This window comes from Corylus avellana, chromosome 5 (assembly GCF_965113065.1).
Source record: "Corylus avellana chromosome 5, dhCorAvel1.hap1.2, whole genome shotgun sequence".
Classification (NCBI taxonomy): domain Eukaryota; kingdom Viridiplantae; phylum Streptophyta; class Magnoliopsida; order Fagales; family Betulaceae; genus Corylus; species Corylus avellana.
In genome coordinates, this window is record NC_142494.1 from 25,513,096 (window position 1) to 25,536,092 (window position 22,997).

At 34.6% G+C, this 22,997-nt stretch overlaps 3 protein-coding genes across 5 annotated transcripts; 2 read left to right on the top strand and 1 right to left on the bottom strand.

The window, feature by feature from the left end:
• Positions 1-1,933: 1,933 nt before the first annotated feature.
• On the bottom strand, positions 1,934-4,644 carry LOC132181516 (protein C2-DOMAIN ABA-RELATED 4). Its single transcript, XM_059594768.2, has 3 exons — positions 4,431-4,644; positions 3,636-3,731; positions 1,934-2,402 (listed from the first exon to the last, which is right to left on the bottom strand). Exons 1-3 carry the CDS (start codon positions 4,539-4,541, stop codon positions 2,112-2,114), a joined length of 498 nt encoding a protein of 165 aa, XP_059450751.1. The 5' UTR covers positions 4,542-4,644; the 3' UTR covers positions 1,934-2,111.
• A 2,911-nt stretch (positions 4,645-7,555) lies between these two features.
• LOC132180807 (PROTEIN TARGETING TO STARCH (PTST)) lies at positions 7,556-16,026 on the top strand. Of its 3 annotated transcripts, XM_059593769.2 has the most exons (10): positions 7,566-7,626; positions 8,586-8,708; positions 8,835-8,869; positions 9,149-9,452; positions 10,434-10,523; positions 11,585-11,653; positions 14,190-14,295; positions 14,642-14,730; positions 15,478-15,590; positions 15,666-16,026. In XM_059593769.2, exons 3-10 carry the CDS (start codon positions 8,850-8,852, stop codon positions 15,766-15,768), a joined length of 894 nt encoding a protein of 297 aa, XP_059449752.2. In that variant the 5' UTR covers positions 7,566-7,626; positions 8,586-8,708; positions 8,835-8,849; the 3' UTR covers positions 15,769-16,026. The 3 variants fall into 3 exon arrangements, with proteins under 3 accessions (XP_059449751.2, XP_088372661.1, XP_059449752.2); XM_059593768.2 differs by lacking the exon at positions 8,586-8,708 and having other exon boundaries at positions 7,556-7,626; XM_088516535.1 differs by lacking the exon at positions 8,586-8,708 and having other exon boundaries at positions 7,556-7,626; positions 10,440-10,523.
• Positions 16,027-19,983: 3,957 nt separating this feature from the next.
• Positions 19,984-21,061, top strand: LOC132183008 (uncharacterized protein At4g22758). The gene is made up of 2 exons (XM_059596393.2): positions 19,984-20,538; positions 20,646-21,061. The coding sequence occupies exons 1-2, from the start codon at positions 20,253-20,255 to the stop codon at positions 20,819-20,821; spliced, it is 462 nt and encodes a 153-aa protein (XP_059452376.1). The 5' UTR covers positions 19,984-20,252; the 3' UTR covers positions 20,822-21,061.
• Positions 21,062-22,997: the final 1,936 nt, after the last annotated feature.

Consider the following 22,997-nt stretch of genomic DNA (forward strand, 5'->3'; position numbering starts at 1 on the left):
AGCAAGGTTTAATGGTGGATGGTGACCTTGAAAAGCAAAGTCCATTTTGTGAAAGCAGTCGAGAGCTTAATGGTTAACTCTGCCACAAATTTGGCATGGAGTCTTGTTTGCTGTAGAATTGTTGGAGATGGCTGCTCTGTTTGGATTAAAGCTGGTAGATGATTTGGGAAATGATCTACCTTGAGGTTGTCCAAAAAAGAACCGGTTTGATAAGCCTTGAGGAGAGGCCGGTGAAAATGCATTTTTTTTATAAAGGTTCTTGTTGGTAGGAAAGTTCCTTTTAAAGTTGTTGAATCTCTACTTAAGTTGAGTCCTTTGGAAGAACATAGCAAAGGATGAGTTTTCTCTAGTGGCTACTTGGTGCTCAAGCAGTTGCTTATGTCCAAGGAGTTGAGATTGAAAATCTCCAAGTGTCATTGATTTATCCTTTGTTAGCATGGAAAAAGTCATGACAAAAAGATTGTAGTTTGGACTAAGTCCTCCTATGATGTAGGAGATCAGGTCATCTTTTGAGATAGAATGGCCAGCAATTGCTAACTGATCTGATAGAGATTTAGCCATGCGAATGAATGCAGTACAAGTCTTGGAACTTTGCCTCAAGGTATGTAGCTGACGCCTCAATTGAGTGATATGAGAACGAGATGGAGATGCATAGCGAGTGACCAATGTTGACCATACTTGTGCTGATGTTTTGCAGCTATAAATCGTTGGTATAATCTGGGCAGTCACAGTTGCAGTAAACCAGCTGAGAATGCATTGGTCTTTCTTCTCCCAGAGAGTATTCTGGATTCAAGACTTCAGGTAGTGTCTTGTCAGAGGGTGCGATAATGAACTTTGGTGGGCATGGCTCAGAGCCATCAACAATTCTCATCAAGCCATTGGCCTTTACGATGGGTTCAAATTGAAATACCCATCCTAGATAATTGATGTCATCCAATTTAGATTGACAAAGGTGTGCAATATTGAGCATAAAGAAAGCAAGAGCAGATGAGCTTGATTTAGGCATGGAGGAGTACAAAGAAAAATATATAGAGAGGCTATATAGAGAAGGTGTTAACCGAGAGGCTCTGATACCATGAAAGAAAGCAAGAAAAAACTTGCTTTTGGGCGGAATAATCTCTGTTGCTTTCATATTGAGCTTAAATAGAGAAAAGTTACAATTGTAATTGATCACGTCAAGCTAACAAGCTAATCTTGATGTGATAAGATAATAAACTAAGAGGGTTAATACAAAAAGGATACTAATTACAAATGAGAATTATCACAAGAGATTTGGTAGAATTGATCTTTTTGTATTTAATAATAATACCATAAGTATGAGTTTTTGTAGAATTAGATAACTCATAAAAGAGAGGCTCGTCTACAATCTAGTCCAAACAGGATTGCAGACGAGACTAGAAAGGCTCGTCCAGACGAGGTTGCAGACAAGAGGATCAATGGGAGTTATAGAGAGGCTCGTCTGCAATCCCGTTCAAACGAGATTGCTGACGTGCGATATGCTGCTGTTCTTCCTTAACATCAACCACCTCCAAATATGGTTGAATGGGGCAGTTGAACAACTCATTGACTATTTAGGGATAGTTTCGATAAACCCAAGATGACCAGAGGACTAGAGGGAATAGAGGGCGCCGGGGGGGGGGGGAGGGGGGGTGCACAAATGGGTGGCCCTCTTCCTACTTGGATATTTTTTTTTTTTTTGTCATTTGAAAGGACAAGACATTGCAAATTATTGACAGTTTGGAAGCGATAATTTTTAGTTTAGGAATGCTAGTTGAAAGGAGATGCGTCTTTTTCAGCCCAACATCATTCAATGGCGCGCGGGTATACTACATACCGCCATTATCGATCATTGTCTTGAAGACATTTCAATATTATCCATCAACATATACAAAGTGATGATATCCTTCGGAAGGACATTGCAAATTATTGATAGTTTCGAAGAACATTGATATAATTGTCCCATCCAAAAAGAAGATACAAAATAATGACTGATATTTAAACAACCTATTACGATGACTTAATTACCTACACACATATCAGTCATTTACATCATCTATATTACAATGTTTCTCACACAATAACTTAATTAACAGAGAGCAGACGTGATTGATCTACAAACCCCGGGAGCCAGGAATGTCAATCCACTGCAACTGGAGTTCCACCTCACCACTCTCCACATTTCGTAGCCTGAGAACAATATTTTGAACAACTCTGCCGTCCGACCAGATAATGCGACTCTCTTCAGCAAGACAATTTTGCCTGTCTGGTTGTACTCTCGTTATTATGGTTCCATTTGGAAGGCCTTCCAACCGGCACTTTAAGGCTTCAACAAATGGACCGATCTCAAACTCAGCATCCCCCATTTTATCATCCAGACTAAATGTATCTTTGTCGTACACAAACTGCAATCATAAAACGGCCCATTTGAAAAAGCATGATGATTTGAAAACGCAGAATACAAGCGAGGGCACGGTTTTAAAAGGCTGAATTACGATTTTATCAAACGCTTAACTGCATTTTCATTACCTGCAGGTTTTAAAAACCGCTAAAGTAAATGGATGCTTACAAAATTAATAACTAACCAAACAAGAAAAAACATGTTAGGTGCTGAATTTTTCAAAATCTCTCTTCATTTTCTCTCCATTATTAAAAGTTTTTAAAAGTAAGTCAACTTTAAGATTCAATCTTGACCGTTGATTAAACTACAGCATACATGCTATTATTAAAATAACAGCATGTATGCTGTTATTTTAATCAACAGTTAAGATTAAATTTTTCAAAATGTCTCTTCATTTTCTCTCTCTTATCAAAAGCTTTTAAAAGTAAATCAATTTTAAGATTCAATCTTAACCGTTGATTAAGTCAAGATTAAAATTTTCAAAATCTCTCTTCATTTTCTCTCTTATTAAAAAGCTTTTAAAAGTAAGTCAACTTTAAGATTCAATCTTGACTGCTGATTAAATTACAGCATGTATGCTGTTATTATAATCAACGGTTAAGATTGAATTTTTCAAAATCTCTTTTCATTTTCTCTCTTATTAAAAGCTTTTAAAAGTAAGTCAACTTTAAGATTCAATCTTGACCATTGATTAAACTATGGCATACATGCTGATATTTTAATAATAGCATGTATGTTGTAGTTTAATCAACGATCAAGATTGAACTTTTCAAAATCTCCCTTCATTTTCTCTCTCTTATAAAAAGCTTTTAAAAAAGTAAGTCAACTTTAATATTCAATCTTAACTGTTGATTAAATTACAGCATGTAAGCCGGATCCATATTCTAGAGATTGTACTTCAATATTGAGTATATATAATTAATGAACCTCATTTGTGGGATTTCTGCCTTACATTCTTTTTTTTTTTTTAAATTGCCTACATTCTTTTGGTGTTTCTGTAAAAGCATGATTTTAATGTCTGTGCGCTTGAGGAACTAAAAAGTACATTTAACACTCAAAAAGTCCATTTAAAAAAAACAAAAGTATTTGCTTGGTAAAAAATTTCTGAGAGCTTTTGAGTGATTAATGCAACTTCATTTTCTTTTATCCCTACGAAGAGGTAAAGCATGATAATACGAGTAGTTCTTTTAATAATTGAGGTATAAGCCTCCAATGTCACAAGAACTATAACACTTACAAGCTTGATTGGAACACTTGGATCTGCAATAGAAAGAGTCAGATCTTCATTCCACTCTGGGTTGATGTTCTTCTTCACTACACGAGTCTTCAGCTTCTGCATCAGAAAATATTTTTCATGATTAAAGCATCAAAAGCCTTGCAAGCTCCATTTTTCACACACTGAGGCCAGACAGCAACATGCAGTTATAGTAAAAACTAAAATGCATGTTCGTTAGCTGCTGTAAATAAATTGCATCTTGAGGAAACATATACAAAGGATTATATTCAACAGATTCGACATGTTATCAGTCTTCAAGATACAGAAGAATTTTTTACCTTTGCCAGTCATGGACGAAAATAATTGAAAATAGCAAAATAATAGTAAATAAAGTGTATATATATATATCATACGAATCAGTTAATTTGCTGATCAATGAAACCAAAGCCAGTGGGTGAGGTGAAAGACAAAATCCTCAGTCATTTTAGGCGATAATTCGGGGAGGGGATACTGATAGAGAAAGTCTGCCAACGATGAATCAGACTAAATAGAAATGTAAATGATTAAAGGACAAAATTAAGAATCTGAAAAACCCCAAAACAGAGTGAAAAAATTCTTTCAAAAGATCAAATCTTTGAATGCTTTGAAGTACGACGCCAAAAACCATAGAAATTACGCACAAAATCTGATAAACCCTCTTCGGGACAGTAACAACTAACACAAAACAAGCCTCTCCCAAAAAGTCAAAGCCCCAAAAAAGCAAAAGCAACCGAGAAGTGGTAACAGAGAAGCAAAAAAGTAGCAAAAACAGCTTACCTGCCTGCCCATCTTGATAATAACATAAGGGTCACTGCTTCTCACATCCCTGATTGCAAGATTCACCCCTTTCTGGACATGAATTCTAAGCAAACCGATGAGGTTCTCCATTTCAGACAAGTACCAAGATTGTGGTCGGGAAAGATTTGTAGGCTACTGCCTTTTTCTTGATGAGACTCGTGAGGTAGGTGACAAAGTTCGGTACTATCAAAAGTCTAACCCCACCCGCCCACCTGACCATATTTATACCCCCAGAAGACCAAAAACCAAGTCTTTCTTTTCGCAATTCTCAATGTATAGAAATTTCTTATAATAATTAAATAGGATTACGGCATTATGGAGCCCCGACACGGCCGTTGAAATAGTCGAAGATGTTGCAATCAAAACCATGTCAATCTCTCTTAGCCAGTTTAATTAATAGGCGAATGACATTTTCATTTGGGAAGTACGTACTCCATGTAGACCTTCCCTGGGTACTCCTGCCGTTTAAATTTTTATCTTTAATTAATTTAATTTAATGGCTAATTGCGTCACTTATCCCTAAACAAGTAATATTACTTGAGCTATTTTTTTTTTTTTTTTGTCGTATTGATAGACCGAGAAGACTTCAACCTTAATGGAGTTGAAGAGGTTATTGATACTTACAAGATTACTTTATTATAATCTAGTCCAATTTTTAGACTATAAATAATTGACATAATCTGCCTTGTTATGATTTTAATTATAATTTGCAGAAACTGTCCACAATTCATGATTTGACTTTCCTTTCCATGTTTTCAATTCTAATGGAGTGACATATTGTGATAGTGCTCTCTAGAGGTACTTACTACTTAGTTTAGTTAAATTCTTCAAGGTTTAAGGTTTGATTATTTCAATTTAGTTTTCAAATTTTCAATTTTCATCATTAACTCTTGAATTCCCGACTTTCGAATTGATGCTTCCATGGATCTATGAGCCTGTTTGGTAAAGGCCATTAGTGGCCGATACTATTCTTAAAAAATTTAATTTCCAAACATTCTTACTTTTCATAATCACATCAATAATTTTATTACTACTATTTAAATAAAAAATACAAAAAGCATTACAAAACATTTTTTGTTTTTTTTTTTTGTTTTCACACTAAACATTTTTACTTTTTTCTACATTAATCAATGTTTGTTTTCTCAAAGCCTTTGCCAGTTGGGTTGAAAATGTGGGCGCTTAATAACTGCTCACTCACTGCTAACCGCCTTATATATATATATATATATATATATATATATATATATATATGTATATATATATGCAACGAAGTTGTTTTTGGTGTTTTAATATATAAAAATGTTTCAACTCTACAAACCACGTCATATGTAGTAGGGTATTGCCATAAAAACGTCGTTTTTTTTTTCTTTTTTTTTTTTTTTTTTTTTTTATTAAAAAACGGTTAAGGCGGTTAACCGGCGGTTCTAGGTGGTTAGCGGAGGCGGTTAGTAAAATCCACTAACCGCCTAGGCGGTTACGGTTAGTAATTTTAGCCAATATTCACTATTGATAACCGCCTTTTCACCCCTGCACCCTATGGTCTATATAATTAATAGATTTGAATGATATATCATGTTATTGGCCACATCAAATTTATATAATGAATTAATTAATTTTTTTAAATTTTTTTTAATTTTATGTAATGAATTCATAAGGCATTATTAAAATCAAATATCACAAATTAAACTGAGATGACACAAAGCGTTGGGCATTAGAAATAGTCCAAGTTATTGCAATTAAAGCCACATCAATCTCCATCAGAAAAAGAAAAAGTTTAATTTGATTTTTTCTAGTATATTAATGTGTCAATTCCAACTAATTTTTAAATCAATTGTTGTCAAAAATAAAATAGAATCTAAAAATTTGTTGAAATTACGATTATGAGATAAAATGTGGTATATAAGTTTTTAATTAATTATTCTTCTAAACTTCAAAGTTCTGTTTTAGTTTTTCTCATGTGAATTTAGGTCAGGCCGGGCCGAACATCACCTTATTTCAGGCCCAGCCAAAAATTTATTTGGGCCAAGGGCACTCATAACATTTCTTACTGGACTCGGCTAGCCCAATCCATTCCCCCAATTCTTATCACGTGCTGTCCCCGAACTCGGCTTCTTCCGATGCGCCACACAGCTGGAGTACCTCCTAACATGTGTCATTATTTGGGATCAAAACCTCTCTCTGCCAGTCACAAAATCCTCACTAATAACTGCCCACTAACTGCTAACCGCCTTATATATATATATATATATATATATATATATATATATAAAAGAAAAAGAAAAAGTTTAATTTGAATTTTTCTAGTATATTAATGTGTCAATTCCAACTAATTTTTAGACCAATTGTTGTCAAAAATGAAATAGAATCTAAAAATTTGTTGAAATTACGATTATGAGATAAAATGTGGTATATACGTTTTTAATTAATTCTTCTTCTAAACTTCAAAGTTCTGATTTGGAAAGACTTCACTTTGGCCTCCTAAACTTCCACTCGATTTTACAAATTCCCTATGAACTTCTAAATCTCTCATTTTGGACCCATGAACTTTCAATTAATCTCAATTAGAACCATTCCGTTAATTTTAACCGTTAAAAATACAAAAAAAAGACGAAAATGTCATTGATTTTCATTTTTTTTAAAAATAAAAAAACGTTTTAGAAGTTGAAATTTTATATAAAAGTCAAGGGTATAAACGTTATGTAACGTTTAAAATTTGACGGAGGGGTCCACATTGAGAGTAATTGAAAGTTTAGGAGTCCAAAATGAGAGATTTAAAAGTTCAGGAGGGGTTTGTAAAATCGAGTGGAAGTTCAGGGGGGCAAAGTGAAGTTTCTTCTTCTGTTTTAGTTTTTCTCATGTGAATTTAGGTCAGGCCGGGCCGAACATCACCTTATTTCAGGCCCAGCCAAAAATTTATTTGGGCCAAGGGCACTCATAACATTTCTTACTGGACTGGGCTAACCCAATCCATTCCCCCAGTTTTTATCACGTGCTGTCCCCAAACTCGGCTTCTTCCGATGCGCCACGCGGCTGGAGTACCTCCTAACACGTGTCATTATTTGGGATCAAAACCTCTCTCTGCCAGTCACAAAATCCTCACTCTGACTCAGACACCCCAACTGCAAGTGCTCTGTGCCTCGAGCTTTCGAGAAGCCTTCCCCAAAATCTCAACTTTGTAAGTGCCCAAAAGTGTTGTACTAGAATTTCGTTGTTTTTGTTCTGCTTCTGTTTGCTTGAAAATCCCGTCGAATGTGATGGAATGTGAACTGTTTTATAGTTGCATCTTAGATTAATGTATGACGTCCTTTTTGGGTTTTTCTTCTTTTGACTGATGATCAAAACTTAGGCTTTAGTTCAAAGAATTTTGTTCAGTATGGTTTGCATTTCAGTTTGTGGTAGAGAAAACCATCATATGTTCGAGTAAATGCTTTACCCATTAAAACTGGAAACGTTTATTCTTTTGGTTAACTATCAGAAATGATAAATTTCTGAACAATTTTCAAGAAAGAGAGATGGAGATGGGGTGGTCAATACGTTTCTTTAGGACAGAGAAGTATCCGGCATTTATGGAGATTCTTTGTAAATCAGTGTTTGGAGATGAGATTTAGTATTTTTCTATGGAATTTGCAACTGGTTGGGACCATTCAATTGGTTGATTTACAGGGTGATTATGATGGAATTTGGTTCCACACGCCCATCACCAAATTAAATGCGGAATTAAGGAAAGAATGTTGTGGTTTAACATAGTCTTCCAACGTTTATGCTACATAAGCTGGGAGCTTATTCATACTGTAAGGGAAGTTGCATGAACTGGATCCCGGACTATTTCTGATTGTCATCTTGATTTAAGTAAGTAAAAACTAGACTTGTTTTTAAGACTCAGCCTATCTTTACTGATTCTCTTTATTTGAGCATCATGTAGAGGTCCTAGAGGGTGTCAATAAATTGTGAATGTGAATTACAGGTTGTTAAGAAGTGTGGAAATAACTAGTCTCTGGTCCAATTAATAGCTCCTTGTTGAACCATTTGATACATGTCCATTACCTGTTGACTTGGAACATCGATCTCTTTTTCATGTGTATTGCATTGGCATAAGAAGATAGACTTGTTGCTGACTCATGCTACTTCAAGCAGTTCCAAGTGTTTTAAGAGTGTAATCTCTTATATTATGAATGGAAAGTCAAATCATACTTAGTTTTGCTTCATCTTTGGTGCAAGCACAAGCATAGTTTTCATTTCAAATGCCTAGTTTTAGAGGTACGCCCTTTATCGAAGGCAATTCAAGGCATTATGTTCTTGTTAGTTATTATTCTTTGGATTTAGCGTACTTGCTGCGCTGAATGAGGGTCTCGGCCATTACCTTCTTTTTGCATAATTTTTCAGGAGGAACTCTTCAACATGGATATAGGCATTGCAAGGTGAGCATGCTTGACATTCATTTTATACGCGAGATCAGTTATTTCTTCTAGAAAAAGTAATTTTTGTAGAGTTTAGCCAATGTTTTACTGATTTCAATTCTTTACTAATAGTTACTTGATATTATGATTTGTTTTTATGTGGTTCTTTCACTTATTTTTTTAGATGTTAATCAAAGTGTTAATCGTTTGCAATATGCTCCTTATCTTCCCTTAAGTCTTTGCTCTTAATTGCTAGTCAACTTCATATCGTAACTCTCACTTTCTTTATGATCTGGAAAGGTGTTGCCTTGACAAACATGTGCCATGGGTCTTAAGAAATTCAAGAGCATTAGGCTGGGAAAATATTCAAAAGCATCCACATAATGTGGCTGCTTGGAATCTGAGGATGGGCTATCAAAGGTTGACTTATTCACATCAATCTTCTATCGGAAAGAATCTCATGACCCATATGGCCTGGAGAACATACTCAATGCCTGTTAGTCTGAAGGAATCTTCAGCCCTAAGTTCGGAAGATTATTCTAGTAATGATGATGCAACTAAATCGCCAAAGGAGATCCTTGCTCAACCGCTAAGCAGTGATGAGGTAAAATTCTGTCATTTCATGTGTGCTGATACTGAAGGAATCTCTCCGCATTTTAATCATCTATACTATCACTTTCTGTTTTTAATGGGAAATGCGACAAACCTTTTTCTTTCTCTAGTTTCTTTGCCCTTTTCTTTTCTTGCTAACAAGAAGTAGTCATTCTTGTGGTTTAGGAGTCGGGACTGTGTGAGTTTAAGCGTAGAAGTGGTTGAAGAGGCACAACCCGAAGAAAGTAATGCAAAGAACCTAGATCACAGAAAAATGAGAAGAGAGATGATCAACGACAGAGTGAAGTAAGAGTGAGGAAGGCCCATATTGCAGCACCTCATTTACTTCCAAAAGTCATAGCTCATCTTAATCTCTTTAAAGTGACATTGTTAGACAATCCTCTAGTGCTATCTCAAGCTCCTGGTTGTAACTAGCACAAGTTTGGAGATGGAAAATTAGCGAAAGATTGATAGCCTTTTTTCTTTATGATTCAACTTGTATCTTATGTATATTTGATAGGTTTTTGGAATTTAGATTGTTAGTCTTTAGGGAAACCTATTGTTTACTTCTGGTAGGCGGTAGGTTTCCTCTCTCAGACAAACTGTCCTGTTATCAAAAAACTATTTGGTAAGATTAGAAGTTGTATATATACATGAAATTTAAAGTGGAAACTGAGGTGGATCCTTGTATCAGCCCTCTATCACTATCAGTGATGTGTTATAAAGAGTGGGCAGTAACCTGGTTTTAACTCCTTGAGCTTGAAATTATGAGACTGTAAGCTGGGATTTCCAATGAGCTATAATTTGGTGGACCCAAAATTTCTTGGATCTCAAATCAGGATTGAAACATATGAGCTAAAAATTATTGCACAGTGATGACCCAGTCTGCTTAATTCAATACTTAGTTCTTATTGTTGACATTGGTATTGTGACTAACATACTCAAGTACTGCTTTTAGATTTTAGAGCTAATTTTTGTGGTAATTATATACTAGCTGAAGTCACTGCTGGCTGATTCTGAAAGAGCAAGGCTCATTAAAAAACTAAGTGAAGCAAATCAACAAAACCGCTTCCTCAAACGACAGGTTTGTATATGTTTACATGGTATGCCCCTTGTAACTATTCCTAAATTACGATCTGATGCATTTCCGAATTCATAAATATTTTTGGTAGAACACATTACTTATTGTTGCTAGCTTTGTGAATTTCATAGCTGGTTTGGCTGGATCTCATTCTCCTGTAAGAACAGTTGCATGATAATGGCTTATAGGTTATTGATAGTAACCCAAAATGGATAAGTATCAAATAAGATTCTTTTTATTTATTCACTAGGCCTTTTTTCATTGTTGGTTCTGGCGAGAAAATGTTGCAGCAATGCCTTTGATTTTTGAATGATAGAAGGAATCAATTGAATGAACAATTAATACAACGGCACAAATCATGGAAAACAACTTATGTGTTATGGCTTTTGGCTTTTGTGCATGGGTGAACATGGCAAAAGAATTACAAAATAGTAGAGAATGTCCCAACAAGATGGCTCTGTTTATAATTATAACCCCAGTGTGCCCAGCCCTAAATCAAATGGCCCACTAACAATGGTGCATGTATAATGTGTGAGTTCGGTACAGCAATGGTAAATTCAAGTTACCTTCACAACAGAAAACATATAAGATGCTGCTTTAGCAATCCATTTCTTTTGGCTAATGCTTCAACATATAGAAATGAGTAAATAAATTACACCATTATGTGACAAATTTTCTCCACATAATGGTGTTATTTATTATAAGTCAAAATGTATATTTACCCTTGGTATGAGTGGCGAATCATTTTTAATTTGATAAGTCGAAATGCATAAATCATGCACTTTCCCCTTCTCAGATGTCTCATTTATGCTTATAGTTGACCCTTTTTTGAAATTATATTCATACCTGATTGCTTTTCAAACAAAAGTTTTAAGAAAGGAACTTTAGTTAAATGCAGAATGATATATTGCACTAGTTTGCCTCCAACATCTCCAATTTGGAAGGGTGCATTTGTTAATTTCTGAGATCCAAAGCAAATGTTTGGATCAGCAGAATTTTAATTAGATTATTGTTAATTGAAAAGCCTTTGAACTGAGATCTTTTTTAATCTCTGATCTCTACAGTTGCACATAAAGGAGAATGCTTTGGTTAATTTCAAAAGCGAACTTGCCGTCATGGAACTTGAAATTCAGGTTATGCTTTTGAAAACCGGTTTTAATATTATGATGTCTTTCATGAGCATATGGCTTATAATCTGTATAGTGTAAAATCTTCATCTACTTATCCAGGTCACTTGTTTGTATTCTTTGTAATACAAGTAAACTTCAATTAAAAATCCTTGATTTGTGGAGGACCACAGACTCCTTGTTTTGATTTTTATTTATATACCAGGATAGTAATTCTCATATTCAGTGAATTTGGCTAGAAAACTGTGAGTGTTCAATTATTGGAGGTTATTGCTCAGATTTTGGCAAACATAGTGGTATTCTTTCCGACATGAATCAAGTATTAATGTTAGAAAAGGCCAATGTTTGTTGAGTGAGGAATATGACATGGATTTGTGTACTAGTAAGCCTCTCCACTCAATAGCTTAAACTTTTGGGTTTGATGCTCTAATATGATATCAGAGCCTGGGGTATCGTATGTTATTTGACTCCAAGTTCTTGGCTCGTTTGAATTGCTATACATGTTTTGGCCTGGTTGGGCCCATCTATTTTTTTGAATTACTTCTGTTTCTATTTGTCTTTCTTGTGACAGGGTGTTAGAGAAGTTCGCATTTTGGTTAAGCTATTTTAGTTTAAATACTGTAACAGTTGAAAACCATGAAAGTCAGGATCCATTTGTGTTAAAGGTGTAACCGCCAGTACTACCAACCATGCTACTACCATCGTTCAAATGACCACCGACCTGGATCCTCAACCTGGTCCTTTATCATCACCACTAGAAATGCTGCGGCTGCTGCTACTCTGCTTGGGCCAGTGCCACCAAAAGCTCCCTCCGTCATTACTACCATAACAAATTATGGTGGTCCTTGGGCCCAGCAAAGCTTTTCCACTCAATGTGCCCCTTAATGAGCTACCATCATTTGTAGTGATAAGTCACAGGCTTTTACTTACTGCATAAGGTGTCACTACTGTGATCTAAAGTGGTCTAGGGAATTAATTGAGCAAAGCATACTATAGTATATCAAACTTGGCTTTTCCCGTGAAGTTCTGGTCATAAATCCCCCTTGCCTAGAGTTTACTGGTGGATTACTTTAGGTTAGATTTTGTTAGACCTACCATCTGGTGAAGAAAAGGGGCAGATGACCATTATATTTGGCTATAATACCATCTAATTGTAAGTAGGCTATTTGTAAAATGTTTCCTTGCAATTATTCCTGTAATTTGATTATATGCTATGTACTGGTCTAGGTCAGTTGAGGACATAGAAGGCAAAAATAAACCTATACACACTTTGAATCAACGAGTTGGGAGGTCCTCTTGAAGTAGTCCAAACAATGAAATTTATGAATATATCGTTATTCTGCATCGGTGATGTTTTTGTAAGGACCCATTATGGCTTAGTTAACTTTGGAGAGACTCTGTGCTGGCTTACTAGTGGGTAAGAACGCCAGATGAAAACGAAATTTCTATGAGCTGTTATACATTTTACTAGTGCTAAATTAGACTTGTATTCATCAAATGGAGGCTACCCTATCACAAGAGAATTCTGGTTTCTACAGCGCCTAATACCAGGTTGGTGGCTGACCTGGTATCCAGACTGACAAGCTGATCTGTGACATGATCTCCATGATGGTTGCAACAGAATCTTTGGTGCTGCTGACATTTAGATATCAGTGCCATATGCCTGTTCTTCAAGAAATTTTATGGTTTTACTATGAGAGTGAAACAAGGGCATGTTATCACTTGAAGCATTCAATAAGAAAAAGTTGAAATTATATCAAGCATCAGAAGCTAATAAAGGTGAGCTGTTGAAATGGTGCTAGATGGCACCATCTGGCTGAGTAGGGTGGCTTGACTAATATTGTTTGGTCTTGCTTATGACACGGCTAAAATAATATATCAGGCGGGACACTCTTGAAAGTTAATCCCGCATTGGGTAAGTGGATTACCCACATTGAGTAGATTGATTTATAAATGTGTTGATGAGTGTTAAGTCCCACATTGATTCTATACTATGTGAAACTGGGCTTTATGAGTGGTTATGGCAAACTTCAATTACAATTTGACTAGTCATTTTGGAGTATAGTGTAAATGTGGCTAACGCTTTCCTTTGTTCGTTACTTTAGGAACAGATTGTTTCAACATTGATGATATTACTTCTCAGCAATAACAATAATTTAAAACATTATGCTGCATCTGAAACCTGCTTCTGTGAAGCATATTGAAGAATTAGAGCTATAACCTGTTTCATAGTGGATACAACAATTTTCTGAATGGTTTTTGCTTAGCTTGTAGAGACTGCATCCAGCTTTAACAGATCTGATTAGGCAAAGAGTGTAGTCTTAGTATTGACCTTAGTTTTTATTATATAATTCCAGTTTGAAGGTGAAATTGAGCCATACATGTAGTTCGTTTAAATTAATATTATTATCCCCTTATCTGCACTGCATGGAGAATTCTAGTCAGCATAATGTTTTAAGCTTTTCTTTTCATGCATCCTATGACAAATTAACACCTAAAAATTTTATGTAATTGTTCTTTTTTTTTTTTTTTGCATGGACAGGCTTTGGTCACACTTGCAGAAGAAATAACTAAATCCGCCATTCCAATAGGTTCAAGAAAGATCAATGGGAAATACATACAATCTCATCTTCTCTCGCGATTAGAAGGTATGATCATGTTCCTGTCCTCGCCCCAGATTGACAGACTCATTGGTTCTTCCTTATTATATGATGGATGTAAAATGTGTGTGTGTGTGTGTATTGCAAGGTTCCTAGCAATAGTTCTCTTGTGAATCCTCTCTATTATAGAGATTTACAGAAGAATTTTCAGGCTTATCTGATTATTAAGGGAGGGAAGTCAAATTGGACTTGATTAGGTTTCTGTATCTATAGATTTGTTTGCCTTAATTGATTAGAGAGACAAACTCTTCAGATTTAAAGATATGGTTATGTTCCTATGAAGTTTTTCCATGTTCTGACATAGATTCTTCTGACTTTGTGTCCATGTGTAAAGCTGTACATGTAAAGCTGAAGGAACAGATAAAGGATGTGGATATTGCACAGTCCAAGGATGTTCCCTTATTCTGGTGTGGCATGGCTGAGGTAAGCATTCTGTTCATATACCTTAGATTTTTCTTTGCTCATGAAAATGGAGTTTCATTTACATTGGGTTATCTTATCCTATTGACATATGATGATGATATGGACCACTTCAATTCAAGGCAAAGGTTGAGCTATAATCTGGAAGGGTTTTAAGATAAATGTGCTCAGCCCTCTGCTCTAATAAGTTGAAGCAGAATGACTTAGCGAGGAGCTTTGGTGTGTCAACCTAAAGGGATTATTCTCTCCATTTGTTAGCTCAAATAGCATTTCCTATCTCCAAAAAAAAAAAAAAAAAATGGATGGAAGGTGTCATCATGGGTTCAAGACCCACGGTCATGGGATGGGGGTGTGTAATTACCAACAGAAAATAAAAACATGAAAGGAACCCTGAATCTTGCTTAAATTTCGAGGGAGAAAGCCTGTAAGTGTAAATCCATGTATTGATGGTGAGATGTGAATAAAGAAGGAAACAAATTAAGAACAGGAAGAAGCGTTACATTGGCCTCTCTCCATACTTGTTCTTGGGTTCCCTTGACCTTTGTGGTTTCCTTGTTTAATTTGAAGTAAGAATCTTAATTTACATGTTCTTTCTATGATATAGTGCCTCTTAATGTAAAATGTTCTTACCTGTATTTTTATTTTGTTGGGTATAGAATAATAATTATGGGAAAGTAGGTCTATAACAATGCAAAACTCATATTTTGGATGGAGAAAAATTGTTTCTTCTCTTTCTTTGTTCTGGATCAGAGCGTGCAAGTAATGGGAACATTTGATGGATGGAGTCAAGGAGAGCAGTTATCACCAGAATACACTGGTTCTTTCACCAAGTTCTCAACAACATTAATGCTTAGGCCTGGAAGGTGCCATTCAACTGTGTCAGTTGACTTCCTCTTCTTCATCTTCTTCTTCTGAACCTATAATTTTATGTTGTGCAGGTACGAAATCAAGTTCTTGGTGGATGGAGAGTGGCATCTATCCCCAGAATACCCTACCGTCGGTGAGGGACTCATGAAAAATAACTTGTTAATCGTGGAATAACTGCTGTTCTAGGCAATATGGTTGATGCAGAAGCGGATGAGCTCCGTTTTTTTTTTTTTTTTTTTTTTTTGTTAACTTGTTTACACTACCATAGCTTAGAAGTTTGACAAGAATATTTCTTTACAAATTGATTCACTGTATATCGATCATCTTTAATCTTACAGTAACATTGCGCTTGTTAAATCTGTATTTAATTTTTAAAATCAACGGTGATGATGATATGTAATGAAAAATTCTGGCTGAAGCTGTCTTTTTTTTTCCTGATTGACTCTGTTTGATGCATTGGGTGGAAGGCAAGGGTCCTATTGTCCATTTAAAACGACAATCTTTTATGGAATAGGTTCTCTTATCAATTTTGTGGAGAATCTACCCTTTTTCTTTAATTTTACCTAATTTACAATGTTTTTCCAAGTTTTTTTTTTTTTTTTTTTTGGAATATTACAAGAAAAGTCAAAAGATGAATCAACAAGTGTTATCATTTTCCAAAAAGCAAAAGACAATTCTAGAAGAACGTTTGCCACTGAATTAATTAGTCTCTGTTGACTGGTCATAAAAGACCAGCTTCGGTGTAATTTTCATAAACTTCAATGAGTAATGTTAAAGCCCCTCTTATTTTTAAAATTGATGTAATTTTAAAAATTATTATCGAATTTATAATAAATTATTATTAAATTTTGAGTAAATGATAATTTTAAAAATTCAATAGAACATAAGAAAGACATTTAGCTTTACTATTTCTTAAGTTCAAAATCTACACTTGACCAAAAAAATTTGTGGAAAATCTGCATATGTTTTTCCAAAAATCTTACTTGGCTATTAGTCTTAAGTTTTATTATGTTTTACTATTTCACTCACCAAATGAATAAAAAATAATATAATTTTTCTCTCTTTCCATATGCTTTGAAAAAGTTAATATATATATATATTAAATCACAGAAGCACTTAAAAGACTTTTACTTATAACTCAAATACTTGAGACCCATTAAAATACTATTCAACAAAACTCTCTACATACACTTTCTTTAATTAACTTTTAATCCTAAGATGATTGTAACAGAAGCACTTAGAAAACTTAAAAATTCTAACATTAAATCATAGTAATAGAGAAGAAATTTGGTCAAATAAGCATCTTGGATATTTCCACTAAGCTAGTCTTGGTTTCTCACTCGAGACTTCCACCTCAAAATTTTCACTCAAGTTTCAACCTTTCTCTCTCTTTGAGCTTCCTCGGATGCTCACCATTCCCATGCGTGTTTGGACCAGGCATTTTTTCTGCCATTTCCACAAGCTGCACCACCTCTTATCACTATAAATACCAACTCTACACCCCAATTTCTCAACAAACTAAAGAGAAACCAACCTTCCAGCTACATTACTTCATGGCTCGCCATTTCCTTGTCCTTGTTATTTTGGTAAGCTTTTTTTTGCTATCTTCTATCATGCAAGCTCGCACTTTGCAGGCTCAAACTGGTTGCCACCATGCCAAAATAAAGCCCTCTGGAAGCCATGGAGTGACGGGTTATTATATTACTCATGTTCTTGGCCTTCTGGGAAATTCTGATCCAATCTCATCCAGAAGGGTACTTACAGGTCCAAGCCGCGGGGGCGACGGTGATGGTCATTAACTCGTTAATGGTGCATACCAGTCATGAAGATGAGTCTCAAGACACCTTAATTTGTTGAAATAATTGCTTGTTTACAATAAATTATTATGTTCTGGATCATTGTTTTGTAATCCAAGATCCCTTTAATAAACTCCTTGTAATTAATTGCTTTTGCTACGTAGAAATTGTTGTTAAATTGAGTATTAACTTCTTTATTACTTGTTAATTTTAAGTTTTTTGAAATAAGAGATAATTTAACGTAGTGTTATAATAAAGGACCCTCCATTTCACTTAACTATTCTACCAGTTTATTCAGTTAGCTATTCTACATGATAGGCTTGGTTTGTTAAGGAAGAATTTGAATCCACACGTAAGGAAAAAAAAAATGTTAAAATATTAATTAAATAATTCAATTCACAATTTCTTACTTAAGGTTTGTTTAGAATTGCGGTTTCAATAAATACGATTTTAAAAATTGCGTTTTTTAAATTGCTACTTTTTAAAATCGCAAAAACGTTTAGTAAAACATGTTAACAAATATATATCAAATATTTGTTATTTGAAATCATGATTTTTGTTTAAATTCACTATTTTTCAAATAAGAACGCCTAACCTGCTTATATAAATTGTAGATTTTTTTTTTCTATTTTAAATTAATTGCTTTTTAAATTGCAATGTCAAATGTCTTACGTTTTACTATATCTTTTAAAAACGCAAATTATTCTTATAAAATCACAATCCAAACGCACCCTTAATAGCTAGTGGACTCGCACACTTCAAATTTCATATAGTAACTCAAATTAGCATTGTTGATCACACTTTTCCTTTCTTCAATTTGTTTTATATTTTCAAAACAAAAACATTAATAAACAACCTAAAACATAAAACACTCAAAATATATATCATTTATGTCACATTCATATAATCCTTTAAAAATTATTAACAAACAGAACCTAAAATGAGGCCTGACAAGCAAACGACATTAACTTGGGCTGTACGAACGTGGACTTTGAAAGCCCAGTTAGTGAATGGGCTGCCTGAGAACAGATGTTTGGGCACAATGTTGCCAGGCTTTAGGACCTGGCACACCCCACGGGACAATGGGTTACACTAAATAATGTTCATTTTTTTTTTTTTCAAAGTAATTGGTTTCAATTTTCATATAATTTTTTTATCAAGAAGAAAAGAAACATAACATAACTAATTCTAATGATAATAGATTTTTTTTCCCCTGATAGACATATGACTTGCTTTGATTGGGCAAGGATTCTCTCCTATTTCTTTAAAGTGAAACAATAATAAGTTATTTTATGATTCATATTTTATTTTATTGTACTTAATGATGAATCACTCATGTCATTTAAAATTATAATTGATAACTACGTTTTATAAAAAAAAAAAAAAAAAGCCAATGTATGGTCATCTGTCCAAACAACGTTTTTTTTTTAGTAATGAAACTTTTTCAAAACTCTAACTATTAGTCACGTTCAGATAAAATAGCTCATAAACTCCGTAAGCACCTAAATGTTTAGCAACATCTTTGTTTCCTTTCTTGTCCTTGTCAAACTCCTTCCAAGTCTGCCAAGTGCCATGTCTTTTTGGCCTTGACCTCACCATCACCATCACCTAAATGTTAGTGGACATAAGCCTTTATCAAAATCCCCTAAATATTTTCTTTTTTTTTTTACTTGTTTTGGATTTGAAGAGTAATACTATTTAGTAGATTCTTATAAAACTATTATACAACTAGATGACTTGAAAAAGATTGAGTACTGATCCAAAAAATAATTTTTATTGCCACGTTATCCAGTTATCTAACATTTGTACAAGAGTCTACTAAATAAGATTACTTTAAGTCCAAAATCTTAATTTATCACAACAATCTATATAATTATAGAATAATGTTAATATATATATATATATATATATATATATATATATATATATATTGTAAATGATATAAATTGATTTTCATTACTACATCATCAAGCTCTGTATAAAGGTTTCGGTCAATATCGTCACTATCATCGATCAATACAATAACTATCCTCAATAAGAAAACCCTTAGGCTTGTTATACCGCAACTTGTTCAAAAATGCAGTAATGAAAGGAACGTTGGAGTTTTTCACAAGGTATTTGACCAAATAGGATCGTTTAGTTCTTGTAAAACCTATTACTAAAATACCCCTAGAGGGGGATAAGGCTAAGCGGAGTGAAAAAGGTTTTCCATGGAACGCTATTGGATTAAATGACAAAGACATGGTTGAAAAAAAGATGGCTTTTCCCTGATGAAACAAAAATTGAACAATCTATAAGAGTATAATAAATAACATTACTTTACTTTATGCATAATTATAATATTAAATTTTCACAACATTAACTATGCAATTAGATAACCTACCGATCTTCATTAATATTTCTTTGTCTAATATTACCTACCCTGGATAAAGTTATAAAAAAAATAGAGGATGGAAATAATAAAAATTAGCCCGATCAACCATAAAAAGTCAACTCTCTCTCTTCCCTGCTGTTATTCTGTACGTTCCCCTTTATAATAACCCTAACTCCCTTTTACTCTTGTTCCACTAATTGTTGATTCTGGAATGGTGGAAGCATCTCTTTCTTTCATGCACTTTTCCCCTTCTCTCTCCCATAGAGCAACTGCACGTATGACACACGCGCTGCCCTCCTCCTCCTACTCCTCCTTTGGTTCCAGCAAACAAGTCTGGTACTATCGCTGCCTCGGCCTCGACCCATAAGCCAGCGCCGACGTACCCGTCCGCTTTCTCTACTCTCTACTCTCTCCCTCTCTCCCCCTCTTGGAAAATCGACGTATTTCGTTTAAATTCCATCTGGGTTTTTGAAAACAAGAAGAAAAAGATGAAGATGAAGAAGAACGGTCCTGCAGAGAAAATTGATCAGTTGCAGAAGCAGAGGAAGAACAGCGATGGTCAAAGCGTGAAGGGGGTAAAGAGTAACAGATTCTTGATCACAGTAAACGTTCTTGGAAGCGCAGGACCGTTGAGATTTGTGGTGAACGAGAGTGATCTTGTTGCTGCCGTCATTGACACCGCGCTCAAATCCTACGCTCGCGAAGGCCGCCTCCCGGTTCTTGGCTCTGACGTGAACGATTTCGTTCTGTATTGTGCAGATGCAGGATTCGAGGGTATGCTATATATGCATGCTTCAAATTTGTTTCTTTTTTCTTTTTTAATATTGTAAATATCTTTCCTTTCTATTGATGAACATTTGTTGAATGAAAATTTTTTGTAGCTTTAAATCCGAAGGAATCAATCGGCTCCCATGGGGGAAGGAACTTTGTGCTGTGCAAGAAGCAGAGGCAGCCGCAGATGACAGATGGGAGGTCGGAGATGATAGCTCAAAAGCGAGGTGGGAGCTGGAAAGCTTGGCTTAACAATCCCTTCTGCAAAATCATCTTGTCTCGTTAAGCTGTCTTTGTCAATATTGGAGGATCTACTTTCTTATGAGGGTAGAGTTCTTCCACTTTATTATTATTATTATTATTCTGCTTCTTGATGTGATGATATATATATATATATATATATATATACTTTGATGCCTAATTGCTGTATGAGACAATTTAGAGGATATGTCCTCCATGAGTAAATTCCAAAATATATGCCTTTCCATTTCGTCTTTGGATTGTGTTGGGATCTTATTTGGCATATAAACTTGTTCATCCTTAGTAGGATACAACTCGACGGTGTAGAATCTACTAAATAGTATTATTCTTGTTATATTTTGATTTGCTTATTCATTGATTGTTGTACTACTTTTAAAAAACGGACAGTTGTGATAATTGGATGAGCTACTAACGCACAACATAATTGGAGGAGGTGGGTCGGTTATAAGACTATAACGTGATGTTGTGACTGTGCAAATTAGTCTTTAAAAGCATGTTTGAGATTGAGTTTTATAAATAGAGCTTTTAAGTTAAAATACGTTTTTTGGCATATAATTAGGCCTTTTTAGACTTTTGGATTCTTAAAAACGCTTTTAATTTTTTTACCAAACGATTACTTTTTTTTTTTCAAATGGGTTTTTGTAGTGTTATACATATTTTTAAGCTCCTCAAACACGTCAAATCAACACTTGTAAAAAAATATATATATAAAAAATAAAGTTAAGAACAAATTTTTACTGTTAAGTCATCACAATTGTATGTATATTAATTAATTGTATAATAGTATAATAAATGACATTATTCTTCTTTATATATTTTGGTTTCGTGTTTCATTGTTTCTTGCACTACTTTTGGCAAAGGAACGGTTGTGATGATTGGATGGAGCGTCCAACCCCTAACATAATTGGGAGAGGTGGGATGGGGAAGAATTAATTTAGCTTTTCATTATAAAAAAGGGAAATATGCGTTGTGAAAATAGAGGCGCTGGTTTAAAGCAGGTTCTACAATCTGTCAATCTTTGTCCCTAGAATTTGGGTTGTAAAAGTCAAAAGACAACATTATTGGCCAGGTGGAAGGCATATTCCAAGGTTTTATTGGTACCCCAATCGTCGTGCACTTTTGACCGTCGTGCACCTTTACAAGGGAGCAGATTCTAACGACTCTATGAATCGAAAAATATCTAATAAATGGTTAAATTTTTTTTCATAAATAGGATATTTGTCTTATTAATAAAAAAAATATATATATATATAAATTATAAAAAATTAAAGGGTGGCTAACCACCCATTGGGAGTGGCCAGGCCACCCCATGGCCTTCGGGAGTAGTCCAGATCTAAAAAATAAAAAATCTTTTGGCCCTTGGGAGTGGCCGGACCACCCCCAAGTGCTATGGGGTGGTCCGGCCACTCCTGGCCGACCATCAGGGTGGCTCTCAAGCCACCCCCAACTAAAATGGGATGGTCCGGCCACCCCTATGGCTATGATGGGGTGGTCCACCCTTTTTTATTATTAATTTATTTATTATTTTTTTTAATCTGAAATATTATTTTTTTTATTAATTTTTTGTAATGAGATATGTGTCCTATTTGTAACTATAAGATTTCTAAAAAGAAATTCCAGCTATGAACGAAATACTCTCCAATCTATTATGAACTGGAAAGGATTCTACTCCTTTTACAGGAAGCATCCAAGTCAAACAGTGCTCAAGTGAAATTAATATACTAAGTACGATTAAGATTTATTGGTTAGATTTTTAATTAGAAAATTATTAATTATAGCCATTACATCAAATTATTAAATTAGGCTTTATATTAATTAGTTCATGTCAACATATCTCAAAGTCCCAATATAATAATTTGATGTAATAGCTATAATTAATAATTTTCTAATCTGAATAAAAGAGCTTTTAGAAGTGCTTTTTTCACGCCAATCCTTATAATACTTTTGCAAACTTTTTGTTCTTAAAGTCAAAAACCGAGATAATTTCATTTATATCGTATTGCTATGCATCACCATTCATCTCTCAAAGCCTACACCAAATGCTATATAGGGGACCACATCACATAGGCTTTGGGAGTTATGAGAGAGCGATGTATACATAAACGTCAACTTTGCGTGCCTACTGATCAAGAGTGAAGGGAATTGGGAGCTACTGGAGAGTCCATATACAGTATACTAATGGCCCCCCACCAGAAAGTCCA